General features: G+C 41.9%; 1 protein-coding gene across 1 annotated transcript in view; it reads right to left on the bottom strand.

The window, feature by feature from the left end:
• Window positions 1–9,345: 9,345 nt before the first annotated feature.
• MRPS9 (mitochondrial ribosomal protein S9) overlaps window positions 9,346–13,749 on the bottom strand; it is a 385,254-nt gene continuing 380,850 nt past the window's right edge. The window contains exon 11 of the mRNA XM_069204443.1: window positions 9,346–11,439. Within this exon, the coding sequence (XP_069060544.1) occupies window positions 11,348–11,439 (92 nt within the window). The 3' untranslated portion in view covers window positions 9,346–11,347. The remainder of the gene's footprint in view (window positions 11,440–13,749) is intronic.

The following is a 13,749-nucleotide window of genomic DNA, read 5'->3' as shown; positions in this document are numbered from 1 at the left end:
TTTTGTACTTTGCATATGTATGGCAAAAGCGAAGTGTATGAGGAACAAATATATTCCTCCACATTTTGTGAGCCAATAACCTTTCTGTGGCCCTAGTTATTTTGCTGAAGTTACCTACATCTGGGTTGCTTTTCGGGTTACTTTTCCTTCCCCACTAGCATTTTGGTTGTGCAAGTAGGGTGCCTCTGACAAATCTAGAACAAACTGAGGTACTTCAATCCGATTTTGTGCATGTCTTGGGTCTGCATGTTTGCACAAGGGGCTAATTTGCAAAGGCATGCAAGAGGATGTGAGAGTACTCCTGTAGTACTTTTTATGCACTTACATGCGTTCGTGAATTGGCCCCAAAACATGACAAACTGAATATTCAACTAATATTTCAAACAACTGGAATAAACTGCAAGGACTGGGCCCTTTTCTCACTTTTATTTATAGAGGTTTAGACTTTTCAGACCAATTGACAAAGGCATGTAAGAGTATGTAAATGGGCAGTCCTTTAGTACTACTTCCTGTACGCATAAATGTCTCCTATTTGCAAGCAACTAGTAAAAACTGCATGAGGTAAGAATGAGCTCTAGGAATAAATGCTATTGTGTTTTTAGGTTAGGGACAGTAATCAATGTTTTGTTTTTCTTTAATAGAATTTGATCAGCAATTGTCCCAATGAGTATTTCTACCTTCCCATGTCTCATTGGTAGATCCTTGCCAAAACGTCACTCATCCGAAGAACCTTATCCGTTGTCATCCCTGGCATCAAGGAGTCCGTGGATCTATGGGAAGGTCAGCCTCAAAGGCTCTTCTCTACGGTGTCTGGTCTCTTGGAATAAGGGAGAGGATGCCAGGATGCCATGATTGCTTTCCTGTGCGACAGCTGACCTAATTTCCACTTTTTTCCCCCTCAACTATCTGATAAGTACAGAGCCAACTTTTCTTGGAAATTACACCTATTGTAGTAATCATTCCTTTGCTTGATTATAACATGTTCAAAGGAGAAGCTGGTGCACTGAGTCATTGCCCTCCAGGCTGAGGTTGTAATGGTGGTACTTCAAACCTTTCTGGGCAGGGCAGCACTGAGCTGGGGCAAATCTAATTCAATTACTGGAGATAGTGTGTTGTGTTGTGCTGGGAATATTTTAGAGAGCCTGGAACCTTGTTTGCACTGGTGTTCCAGCATACCCACATTGATGTTTTTACTTGATTACTGCTGAAACCAACGTTACAAATATTACATGTACTATTTTTGTTCTTCTCTACAAATCTATTGAGTGCTTTACTTCAACCCATTATGGCTACGCCTACGATGTCTCAACCACCCCCTTTTTTTATTAATCAGACAAAGGGGACCCGATTCTCCTTTGGAAACGCTGGAAAAACCTTTTTGACTCCTATTTAATAGCCATAGGAATTGGGTTGCCTGGCTAATTTTGAGCACAAGATCATACTGAAGAAAAATGCAGCCCCTGTTGTGCATAGAGTCAGAAGGGTACCTAAATTGATGTTAGAACCCCTCAGAGTGGAAATAAACAAGTTATTGAAGGCAGGGGTAATTGAAGAGATAGAATCTTCTGAATAGTTGGCCCCTGTTGTTTTGGCACCGAAGGATAATGGGAGGCAGATCCGAATGTGTGTAGACCTTAGAGATCTTAATAAGTATATATGGGTAGATCGACAACCTTTACCTAACATTTCGGAAGAGTTGTCGTGTTTGGGTGGCTCGAAAGTGTTCAGTGTTGAATCTATCCTCGGCCTATCATCAGATCATCTTACACCCTGAGTCTAGAGACCTCACCTCCTTTGTAATGCCATTGGGGGTCTACCAATTTTTGAGGATGCCTTCTGGGCTGGTAACGAATTATGAAAAGGGTCCTAGAGGGAATTTCTGGTACTTTATGTTTCCAAGATTACATTTTGGTTCATGGCAAAACCGTGAGTGAGCATGACAAAATTCTAAGGGAAGTTTTGGGTAGGTTAGCCAGGGCCGGCCTTACTGTGAAGAAAGAAAAGTGTAAGTTCAAGGTCACTTTGGTGACTTATCTGGGCCATACCATTTCTGGTGAGGGAATCAGGCCCAAGTTGGAACTAGTTGATTCCACAGTCCGAGCACCTGAACCCAAAGACAAGGATGTGTGAGGTCGCTTCTAGGGTTGGCGGAGTATTACTCCAAATTCATTGCCAACTTTTAAAGTGTGACTCAACCCTTGAGATCTCTCTTAAAGAAGGGATGTGTATGGCTGCGTTCACTTTTGTAAAGAACTGCATTGGGAAGATGCCCACTTTGGGGCATTTTGATGTGTGTACTAAAACTTTCTTGTATACAGATGCCAGTGTCAAGGGCTTAGGGGCAGTCATAATCCAAAGGGTAGACCAGGAGGAGAAAGTAATTGCCTTTGCTTCCTGTTCCCTCAAGGAGGCTGAGCAGCATTATTCAGTTATAGAAAGAGAGGCTCTTGCGTGTATGTGGGCGGTCAAGCATTTTAAATTGTATTTGTGGGGCTTACCTTTTGTGGTGAGGACAGATCACAGGCCTCTTGTCCAAATGTTTTCTTCCAAGAAGGTGGAAGAGTTGACCCCAAGGATAAGAAGGTGGGTGGAAGGATTATTAGAATACAATTTTGTTGTGGAATACGTACCAGGGCCAAAGAATATGGTGGCAGATTTCCTGTCCCGATCTTCAATTGACAGTAGTGAGAAGTCTGATGATGAGGTTGTGGTCAATTGGGTGAGGGAGAAGGCCATTAATGAGGAGTGGAAGTCAGCTGCGGAACGGGATCCTGACAGGCATAAACTTGTTGAATTCATTGTGAAAGGGTGGCCAGAGTACAAGAATATTTCCAACTCTCTGAAGGGGTATTGGAATGTGAGAGATGAGCTCTCTAAGTGGAAGAGATTATTTAGAGGTACTAAATCTTTACCTCCCATGGGTGTGAGGGGGTAAGATCTTAAATCTGGCCCATGAGGGACACCTGGGCAGGAATTTGACCAAATCCAGACTTAGAACAGTATACTGGTGGACAAGGTTGGATCGTGATGCTGAAGCAGTGGTGAAAGACTGTGTAAGTTGTGCACGCAGTGACAAAAGCAAAGTTATGGCGAAAGCCCCACTTTCTCCACTTGTGATTCCTGAAAAACCCTGGGTGAAACTAGGTCTTGACTTTATGGCTCCTTTCCATCTTCTGCCTGCGAATGACGCTACGTCATACTTATGGTGGATTATGCGTCCAAATGGGTGGTGACTAAATGTGTAAATTTGGTTGATACCAGAACAGTGATTAAGTTTTTGAAAGAGGTATTCTCTCAGGGGGGTATACCCAGCCATTTAGTCACTGACAATGGTGTACAGTTAACATCTCAGGACATGAAGTTTTTTTTGGACTCTTTGGCTATTGTACATTTGAGAACAGCGCTGTACCTAACCAGGGCCAATGGTCTCGCTGAACGTATGAATAGAATGGTGAAGTCCTGTGTGCAAGAAGCTATTGAAACCAGGGTTCCTCTGGCTAATTTCCTTAGGGATATGTGGTGGGCGCATTGCAATACCCCTAATAGTATCACCAACATTGCTCCTTTTGAGTATATGAGGGGCAGGTCGGGTTGTACTAAGTTGTTCCCGCATGGTTCAAAAACAGTTTGGGGCAGGATGAACTTGATCAGGAGAAATTTAATAAGGCACCTGAACTTAGAGAGAGGTATCAGCGTAAATACAAGTTGCGTTCCGATTCTAAATATAGTGTTTCTAATGTTAAATGGAAGATTGGTGATATGGTGTTGGTGAAGAATCCTTGTTTTAGAACCAAAGGTAAGTCATCTTTCATTGGTCCATTCCGCATCACAGAGGTGAAAAAGAATATCGTGATACTTGACAATGGGGATGCGTGAAGCATGTCCAGGATCGTGAAATGGAGCGGTTTGGCGGAAAATTCATCTAACTTAGAAAACCAGAGTGGAAGTCACTCCTCGTACAGATCGAAAGGGTCACCATGCACTAACGTTTCACTCAGAGTACGCTCTAAACCATTGTGGTTGAAAGACTATGTATCCTAATACTTTAAAGACTATGGTCCTGACTTTTAACATTTTGTAACACTTGTTATGCAGATATTCTATGTTCTGAATTATTATGTTTTGTTACACATTTTGTATAATGTTTTACCTTGCTTTTCTCGAACTGTTGTTTTTCTTTATCCTTTGTATATTTAGTGTAAGGGAGGGGGATGTGTTGTGTTGTGCTGGGAATGTTAGAGAGCCTGGAACCTTGTTTGCACTGGTGTTCCAGCATAGGGAGCCTGGAGCCTCGATGACACTGAGGTTCCAGTGATTGACGTGAGGAGATTCCATGGCGGTTGGGGCGAGCTGACAGGGTGTGCTGTGTTGGGTTGGTTATCTGGAATAAAACTACTTATTTAGAACAAATCGTCTCAGCATCATAACATAGTTCCTGGACTGTCTGAAATAGTATTATGACTTCAGTTCAGAAAGCAGAAATAAACTTCTTTACTAGAAGTAATGTTTACAACATTCCTTCTAAAAATCTAAATTCATTCATGAATTAGACTAACTCATTATTCAAATGTTGCAAGAATGAAATCTACAGGTTGTTCCTAGTTAAAAAAAATACCTCAATATCCGGCTTAAACATATGTATTCTTCATCAATGGACAGCTGCTGTAAGCCTATTCAGTAAGTGGTATTTTACTCACAGTTACTTCAGAAACATGACATTTCGTAACACATCCATCAATCTCTTTAGAACACGATGCAATATTGCACGAGATTTCCAAAGCATAATTTACACTTAAAATGTAATGTCATTGGTGGGCTTAAACATGGCAAACGGTTTGGTTTGAAATATTGACATTGCACCGCTCCCAGCAGTGATATAAGTCAGCCTCTATGCATTCCACATGTTAGTGGAGTCAGTCCACAATGTAGGTCACACTGAGGTTTTGTTCAGTTTTACTGTGGGCGTAACTAAAAGTCGAGTATGCCAATTAGTGCCTGCCAATTATTCACAATGTTCTGGGGTATAACCGGTGCATGTGAAAGGCTGTTTAGCAGCTTTCAACTGTCCAAATGCCCAAATACGTTAGGTCTCATTAAAAAGGAAAACAGTGGGTACCAAACAGAAGTATATAATAGATACACTTTCTAGCAACCGTGATTTTAGTCTTTTGGTCTGGTTGTGCATTGGAAACTCCTTCATCAGGTAGAACATGTGCTTCAGGAAGGGACTGTGGATCAATTCCTCCAAAAAGGAAGGCCCTAACCATTGATGTCAAGTCTATTTCTAACAAGCATTAGCAAAGCCAAGAGGTCGCGCCTATGCAAGAGCCACAGGCCTTGTAAATGTCTTTTAGCCAGGTTTACACTAGCGTGGCTGCGGTTCAGCATGGCTAAAAGTTAGTGGAATGGAGAAGAGTGGCGTGGAGTGTTGTACAGTGGAATGGCGAAAAGTGGAGTAGAGTGCTGTAGAGTGTAGTGGCAGCAAGTGTTGTGTGCTGGAGTGGCATAGAGTAGAGTGGACTGGTACATAATGCATTGGTGTAGAGTGTTGCACAGTATAGTGGCACAGGGTGCTGTGGCACTGAGTGCAGTGGTGCTGAATTCAGTGGTGTATAATACAGCATTGTAAAGTGCAGAGGATCAGAGTGGAGTGACACAGAGTGGAGTGACATACAGTAGAGTGGTGTCGATTAGTGCAGAGTAGAGTAGCATAGGGTGGTGCAGAGTAGAGTACAGTGCAATACAATGCAGTGGCATAGAGTGCAGAGGTGTAGCGTGGAGAAGCACAGAATGGAGTAGTGCATAGTAGAGTGGTGCAGTGTTGCAGAGTAGAGTGTCAGAGTGACGTGAAGAAGAGTGGAGCAGAGTGGTGTAAAGAGCAGTGGCGTAGAGTACAGTGATGTGGAGTAGAGTGCAGTGACGTAGAATGCAATGACAGAGTGTAGCTATGGAGAGTGCATTGGGGTGGAGTGGTACAGAGTGGAGTAGACTGAAAGTAGACTGCAGTGGTGTAGAGTACACTGTTTCAGAGTAGAATATAGGGCAGTGGTTCCCAAACATTTTCTACCCACAGCTCCCTTGACATACTGGGCTTTAGCGGCGGCTCCCCATTATGTTAGGGTTTTTATTTTTTGGCTGGTGGGGTGATGTAATCCCAGATTACGGAGTACTTCTGTTTTTCTCCCTGAAAATAACTGGGATGAAGCAGATGAAGGTATTGTCATTATAGATATAACAAAATAAAAATAAAACAGTTTAATAGAAAATGTGATTGGCTGAGTGAGAAACAATACTCTTGAGCACTGGGGTCTGCATGCCATATGGAATTTTTTTAAACTACTTATTTAAATAATTGCTTTTGGTGACCACAGTGTATGCAATTTGCAGGAGGACTTCCCATTTTAAATAACTGCCACCCCACCATCAGTTACTACCGTTGTATCAAAACATATTCAGTTGTGTTTTGTTTCTGTAGTAAATACTGAAAACATAATTGATTAGGCAAGCCAGTATTTTCTTTCACTTTGAAGATTTTTTAAGCCATTTATTGCTACTATTGTATTTTCAGTTTTGCCAACACTATTGAATATCATGATACAGTTCATTAGATTATGGCCAATACTGTTTGTGTGATGTGTATATGATTTTCAAAGGAAACCATCGCCGGTTAAAAAGGCTTTCTTTGGCTATTTTATTATTGCATGGGAAGTTGAAAAGACATTCACCTGCCCATTATAAGGATTATACATACAATGGACATTGTGCCTTCATTTTGCATTCAAGAAGGAGGGTGTGTTGGATGTTGATGTAATGTTATTATAGCATGCCATCACTATTGATGATTTTGCAATGCACAATGTTCACTTTGATTGAGCCCACATTTGCTGCTCTGTCTCATTTCCATCTGGATATCTGCCTAAAAGCGGTGTTCCAAATATTGTGTTCACTTAGTTTGCAAGATTCTGTGAAAACCTATTGCACTGTTCAGCGTAATCATTTTCAAAGTTCTGTGCCTATTCTGCCATCTTGTGATTACAGCCTGTAACATATTTTCAAAAATATTTTTTTGTGAAACAAACAGAACAGGCCTTGAAGGTGACAATAACACTTTTCCTGATATTCCACATGTATTCCATTTACGAATTCAATCACAAACTAGGGTTAGGGTCCACAGTGAAATTCTGAGTAACTTTAATGAGGTCAGTTTGTTGGACTAGCTCTAAAGACTGGGCCCTTTTCGAAGACCACTTCTCAGGTACTTGTCATATTCACCTCTAGCCATCACAAGCTCCTCGGCATGGTCAGACTTCAATTTAATAATAAGCTATACATGGTGGAAGCGCCTAAGCACTGTCCTGCTAATGGGGAAGGCAGAGCTTATACCACCCAGCTAACTGAACCAAGCCAATTATCAATGCCATGATTTGTACATGTTAGATTCGTTTTTCACAGACACAGAATGTCTGGACTCACTTGTTAAGTACATGCTCGTAGCCGGAGTCTTTGTATCCATGATGCCGATGCCAAGTCCGGGGGACACAGAAAAGCTCTTCCACAGCAGGGATCACTCTGATATTAAGTTCAGTCCCTGCCCCGGGCACAGGCTGTCATGATCCCGGAGGAGGCGGAGGCAAGAGACCCGCCAAGACCAAGCTGCAAAGGGTCAATAAATCACACCTCCATGTGTTATTCCTAGCAACAGATAGTTTCCATTAATGTGTTTTTAGTATTTTCAAGTGTGTGCTTTAAGAAATATTTGAACAGAAATATTTACTCTTTACCAAGTGGGCATTGAGTTCGAATAGTAAAAACACACTTCCCTGGAGCGGAGGGCTTGTCCTTTTGAATGTAGAGAGTGTGTGGGTGCACACGCATGTCTCCCACTGCGTAAACATCAAGGCACTGCTGTTGCTCTGACAGCATTTTTCTCAAAATTGTTACGGTTTCAGGAAAGTGATTCATCAAAGCAGTGACAGAATCGCCCTGTGCCTCAGCTTCTCGAGAGTAAGGCCTGCAGTTCGGGTTTGCTTAATTTTGTTGTACAGTGGCTCCCAAACTGTGTGCGGCGCCCCTGGCTAGTTTTGACGGTGCACCAGGGAGTCGTGGCGCACAGATTGGGAACCACTGATATAGGGGCATACAGTTGAGTGCAGTAGGGTGCAGTTGAGTAGAGTGGCATAGAGTGTAATGGCGTTGAGTAAAGTGGTACAGAGTGCAGTAGCACAGAGTGCAGTGGTGCAGAATAGATTAGAGTGGCATACAGTGGACTGGGGTAGAGTATAGGGGCATAGAGTTGAGTGTTACAGAGTAAAGTGCATTGGCGGTGAGTGAATTGGCATAGGGTGCAGTGTTGCAGTGTCGTAGAGTACAGCGGCCTAGAGTATGGTTGTTGAAAGTAGACTGGTGTGGCCTAGGCTGTAGAGTGCAGTGGCAAAATGTACAGTGGTGTAGAGTAGAGGGGCGATGAGTGTATTGGCATAGAGTAGCACAGGGAAGAGTATATGTAGAGGGCAGTGGCGTGGAGTGGTACAGTGAAGAGTGCAGTGGTGTGGAGTGGTACAGAGTAGAATGGAGTAGAGTGGCTTAGAAGGGAGTAATCATGGTGTGGTAGCACACTGCCATTACAGACAACACATTTTCAATTGAAATAACCATTACATTTGCACAGACATACAGTTTCAATGATAAAACTATACAGCACACAGACCAATGTGTGGAAATTGCATCACTTAGTTTAGTGATTTGTTTTGATCATATGAAAGTTTTAGTTTCCAACATGCTTCAGAAATAACAGAAAATGTGCTTCATTTGTGCGTTCATAATTCTGATATATTCTGAAATATTTGCACAGTTCATTTAAATGTGTGTTGCATGCTAGAAAAAACTCTTTTGTACCCCACTATTAAGCAAGATTGTAACATAAAGCCTCTCACTTTGAAGTCAAAGAAAGAAAAGTGAACAAGCACCCTTGGAAGACAGCGCCTGGCACTTGACCTCAGTCACTGAATGCACACCATATACGATGAGATAAGAACATGATTTACACTCCTGTTTACAGAAAGGGAGCACTCGGAAGGATACTGTCAAAAAGGTTTGGGCAAGGGAAGGTAAGAACTCAAGCTGGGCAGCCTAAAAAAAAGCCAGCAAGTGGAAAGCAAGAAACTGTGAGTTACAAATAGCACTCCCGGTTTTATGGTATTCATTGTTTGCCATTTTCATCTGTATTTATCCATGTTTTTGCTAAATTTAACAGTGTTTATCCGTATTTATTATGGGTTCTGTAAAAAACTGAAGTTGAAACTATTAGATTTCCACTTTTACTTAACCAATAAATGTACACTCATATTTAAAAGCCTGACAGGTTTTAATGATATGAATGCCCTCAGGTGATAAACCAATACACTCTTATGGTAATATCCATATTTTATCATCAGCTTTATGCACATCTACTGTTGTTCAAGCCTCATTGGGGGGCTTTTTCTCTTGTAACTCCGTTATCAGTAGGGTGACCAGAATGTTAAGGGCAAAAACCGGGATATTTCACAGAATGACCACACTCATCAGCATAGAATTCCATAAAGGGCACTAAGAACATAAATAAAATGCAATTTTAAAAGCCAGTCTAATGCCTGGTAATTAAAGTGCTTTCTGATTACACCTGCTTACTATTCCCGCTTTTGAAAACAAAAAACACACCTCCCACCGTTTTCAGCCGACCCTCTCTAAAAACCGGGGCATGAGCTAAATTCCCCGAAATCTGCTGGGACAACTGGTGAATAAAAACAGCAAATCCAGGATGCCTGGTCACCCTACTTATCAGTCAATCTGCACAGCCTTTCGCCTGTGCTGACAACACTTAAAATCACACAAAAAAAACTAATTTCAGTTTTTATCCATATTTAAAAATAACTACAGACAAGAAAATAGACACTTTTCTCTATATATTTATCTGTAAAAAAATCAGTAAAAACAGAAATCTGGGAGCCTTAGTTACAAACTACAAAGCCAATGGCAAGCAAAGGGGGGAATGCATTCCTAGGTCAACTTTCTGAAAGTTCCCAAGATGCCTTTAGCAAACCTGCGACCTAAAACTAAGCATAAGTGATATGGACTAATCCTGGAGGATTTACACTGCAGGAAATTACTAAAATAATGTTAAAAATAAAACCTAAGGATCTGTTCTTTGACTAAGTATTCAGGTGTGTGCACTTTGACGAAGTAGCAAACATGACCCACAGTTCTTACATACTTAAGACTATGACAAACGTTCGCTCAAACAGTCAATCTATTCGCCTAATGCAGTGATTTCCCAACCTGTGGAACAGGGACACCAGGGGTCCGCAAAGCCTCCTCAGGGGGTCCGCGACTGCACAGAAAATTAAATAATATTAACCGATTAATAAAATGTACATTAAGTGGATAAATGTACAACTGAAAATTCTGAAACATACTGTAAATGTAAAGGAATTTGAAATTGGAGGCTAAAAATTAAATTGGTATCCTCAGCTTGATTCGAGGGAGCAGTGCAGGTGCATCACACAGAATACAGTATGGACGATGAGATGGCTCCTATTAGGTGTAGAAAAGCCACAACCTTTCTACTGAAATTTATTTTTTACAATTTTTAAATTTATATTTTTTTGCATATTAAATAAGATGTTTTGTCATTTGTTTATGTGTTTGATGAATGCTTGTTTCTGTATTTTTTGTGTACTGTTTTGTGTTTCAATTCATCAAGAATGTTCAGGCCAGGGTTCCCAGCTTCCAGTAACGACTCGGTGGGTGTTCCCCGGATTCCAATAATGATTCAGTGGGGGCACCCCAGTTCCAGTAACGATAAAGTGGGGGTCTACAGAAGTCAAAAGGTTGGGAACCACAACCCTAATGTTAAAACTGAAAAATAAATTAATCTGTCTTTGCAATAGGAACACTGAGATCAATGTTTTTATGAGAAAAAAGCACACATAAAATTAAATGCATATCGATTTCGTTCTATAACAACAAACAATTGTTTCAACTATAATTTCTAACAACAATAATGGCATACCATCAAAGTGTCAGAAATACAATTTAATGGTAGAAAATATATTTTGCACATCCTGAATATGCCTTGAATCTACATTAAAGGGGCAGACATGCAATGTCTAGCCCTTTGATAGTGGGCAAACACTGACACAATGCCATAACGGAGGAGAATGTTTGTGTGAATGTCTCGGGCAGAACGCTCACCACAGTCCTTGACCATATTTGGCCAGTGGTTTGTATTTTGGGCTATACGCGTCGTCAGTGTCCCGACCTAAAAGGCTAAGCAGGTGCACAGTCTTCATTCTTTGGAGATCAGTCTGTTTTAACGTTTCTTCCATGTGAACTTTCTGCGGGCTCCCTCCTGGCCAGGCTTCTTGCGCTCCTTTACGCGCGGGTCAACTGTGAGCAGTCCAGCTGCGAAGGAACACAGAACCACAACTTTTAATAGAAACATCTAAAGAATGTCCAGCATATTACAATTCAAGGAAACATCTGCAATTCTAAAGCGGCCTGCACCAGTCTCTACAGAGCACAGTCCCATGCAAACCCTGGGCCAACTCTCGTCTCGTTAAAATAAAAGCTAGGTCTTGCTATATTACACTCTCAGTACACTCGCACCCCCAGAGTACCCTGCTCCAGCGGCTTACTGGTACTGGCTCATTAAACAGATGTGGCGGGGGTGAACTATGAAAGAGGGGCTCCAAGTACCTGTCTCAACCGCGCAGAGCGGAGCTCTTCCACCCAGGCATTTCTTTTTCTTAGATGTGGCCAAATTTTACTTTCTATAGCAGAATTTTTAAAATATAATGACTGAAAAGCAATAGGCTCTCCATGAAGACTTAGTAAATATGTCAGTAGTTCCATGTGCTTAGCAAGCCTGTCTGTTCCGAAGGGTTAAAAAGAGGGTCTAAGAACCAGGTTTCGAGAAAAAAGGTGGCAAAAAGATGCATTTTTCAGCACAAATATTGTCGGGTAGATCATGCAGTCATAGGTGTAGCGCTCAGGCTGCCTTTCTGACAGGATACTGTAAAGTTAGCATAAAGCTAGTGTCTAAAATTAATGGGAGATACAGACAGTTAAATTACTGAAATATCACCAGTTTATCATTTTTATAGTACCCTTTTTCATTTCCACGTTCCAATTCCTTTTCTTTTTCATCTTACCACCTATTATGAGTACAGCTCTCCTTGGAGGGGGTCAAGGCAAACCCACGCACACTTAACAGTGTGACAGGCAGTTGGTGTCTTGTAATAAAACAAATCGCCATGTGGCTGGAGTTGCGGAGGATTGCGTGACCTGCGCAGTCAGTGAGTGCGTAGGGCCTCTTGCTGGCGTTACTGCATTTGTGTGGAGCATTCAATTGGAGCACTGTAGGCCGCGAATTCAGCCACTACCTCTCTAACAGTCTTTGTGCAGCACACTCCAAAGACTGCAAGAGCACAAAGTGCATGTGAGATGGGGCGAGGGGAGACTCCCAGCCCCCTGAACATGCTCGCTTTACTACCAACCAAGATTTCAAGGAATCGAAGCCACGTGCCCTACAACTCCAGGCCTTAAGAGTAAACAGGAAAAAAACAAGCTGCGCCACCAACATGGATGAGCAACACATTACAGCCACAGAGAAAATCAAGTCTAGTCTTGTTTCAATGCAGTAAGAATTGTGTTTACTTAGCTGGAGTGACTGCCTCGAAACGTCAAACAATGTTATGTTTATAAATGGGAGAAGACGATTCCTTGCGAAAATAGCTCAAAGGTGAAAGAGACTAGATGACAACTGTAAAGCAGTTTTAGATGTCCACCATTGTGCCAGTAAGGGGCAGTCCTCATTGGTAGTAGCAAGAACCTTGCTACAGAGAGGAAAGAGCAACACTTACAAAGGCCCTTGAGCCGACATGCTGTCAGCACAGTAGACCATGGGAGCCAGACCAGGAGGGTCTCAGAGGCACGAGTGGGCCACTTTGCTTCCAGCAGTTTGAGATGCCCATCCTAAAAGTTATCCCCAGCAGGCGGGGCTAGTGGAAAAACAGGGTCAGAAAAATCAGTGCCTGTCGCTATGAATCAAGGACTGGCAAAGCCAATATATGGGTTTATATGGCTAATGCATGGAAACAGCATTTGTGTATAACTTTGCTTACTTGTGACCCAGACTTGTTGATTCAGCCAAAGGGTATTTTATTTTTGGGGTGGTGAGGCATGTGGTGGCAAACTACATGATTTGGGAAGCGCTGAAATAAGACTATGGACAGTTTCCAATGTCAATATAAAAAAAAAAATAACAACACAAAAGACAATGCTAAAAGAAGCTCAAACACATTTTGCCAAATAAGGGTAAACTGACCGTTATGAAAGAGAAAAATGGTAGCAAACAAAATAGGTCACAATCAAATAAATAATACACATCTGATGTTTACAGATTGTACAGTTCCTAAAATTACAAGGTTGTACTGCAGGTGCTGCGCAACCGAGATCTTGCCCATAAAAGTGACAGACACAAAAGTGACCGAAGCAGAGTTTCACGTTGTCTTTTGCCTGGTTGGGAAACCTGTACCTTGCAGATTCCCTTGCTAATGTGTGGGACAGTCCCAGAAATCTCTTTCAAGCCCTTCACTGGCTACTGCTATGCTGATACCAAAACACACTACTAGCATCTATCTCAATAGGTCCTAGAAAACGACCTCTTCCTGAAGGTTGCCACTACTTGTAACTGGGAGTTTTCCTGGAGGT

Source organism: Pleurodeles waltl, chromosome 8, assembly GCF_031143425.1.
Source record: "Pleurodeles waltl isolate 20211129_DDA chromosome 8, aPleWal1.hap1.20221129, whole genome shotgun sequence".
NCBI lineage: Eukaryota > Metazoa > Chordata > Amphibia > Caudata > Salamandridae > Pleurodeles > Pleurodeles waltl.
This window is presented reverse-complemented; position numbering and strand designations above follow the sequence as displayed.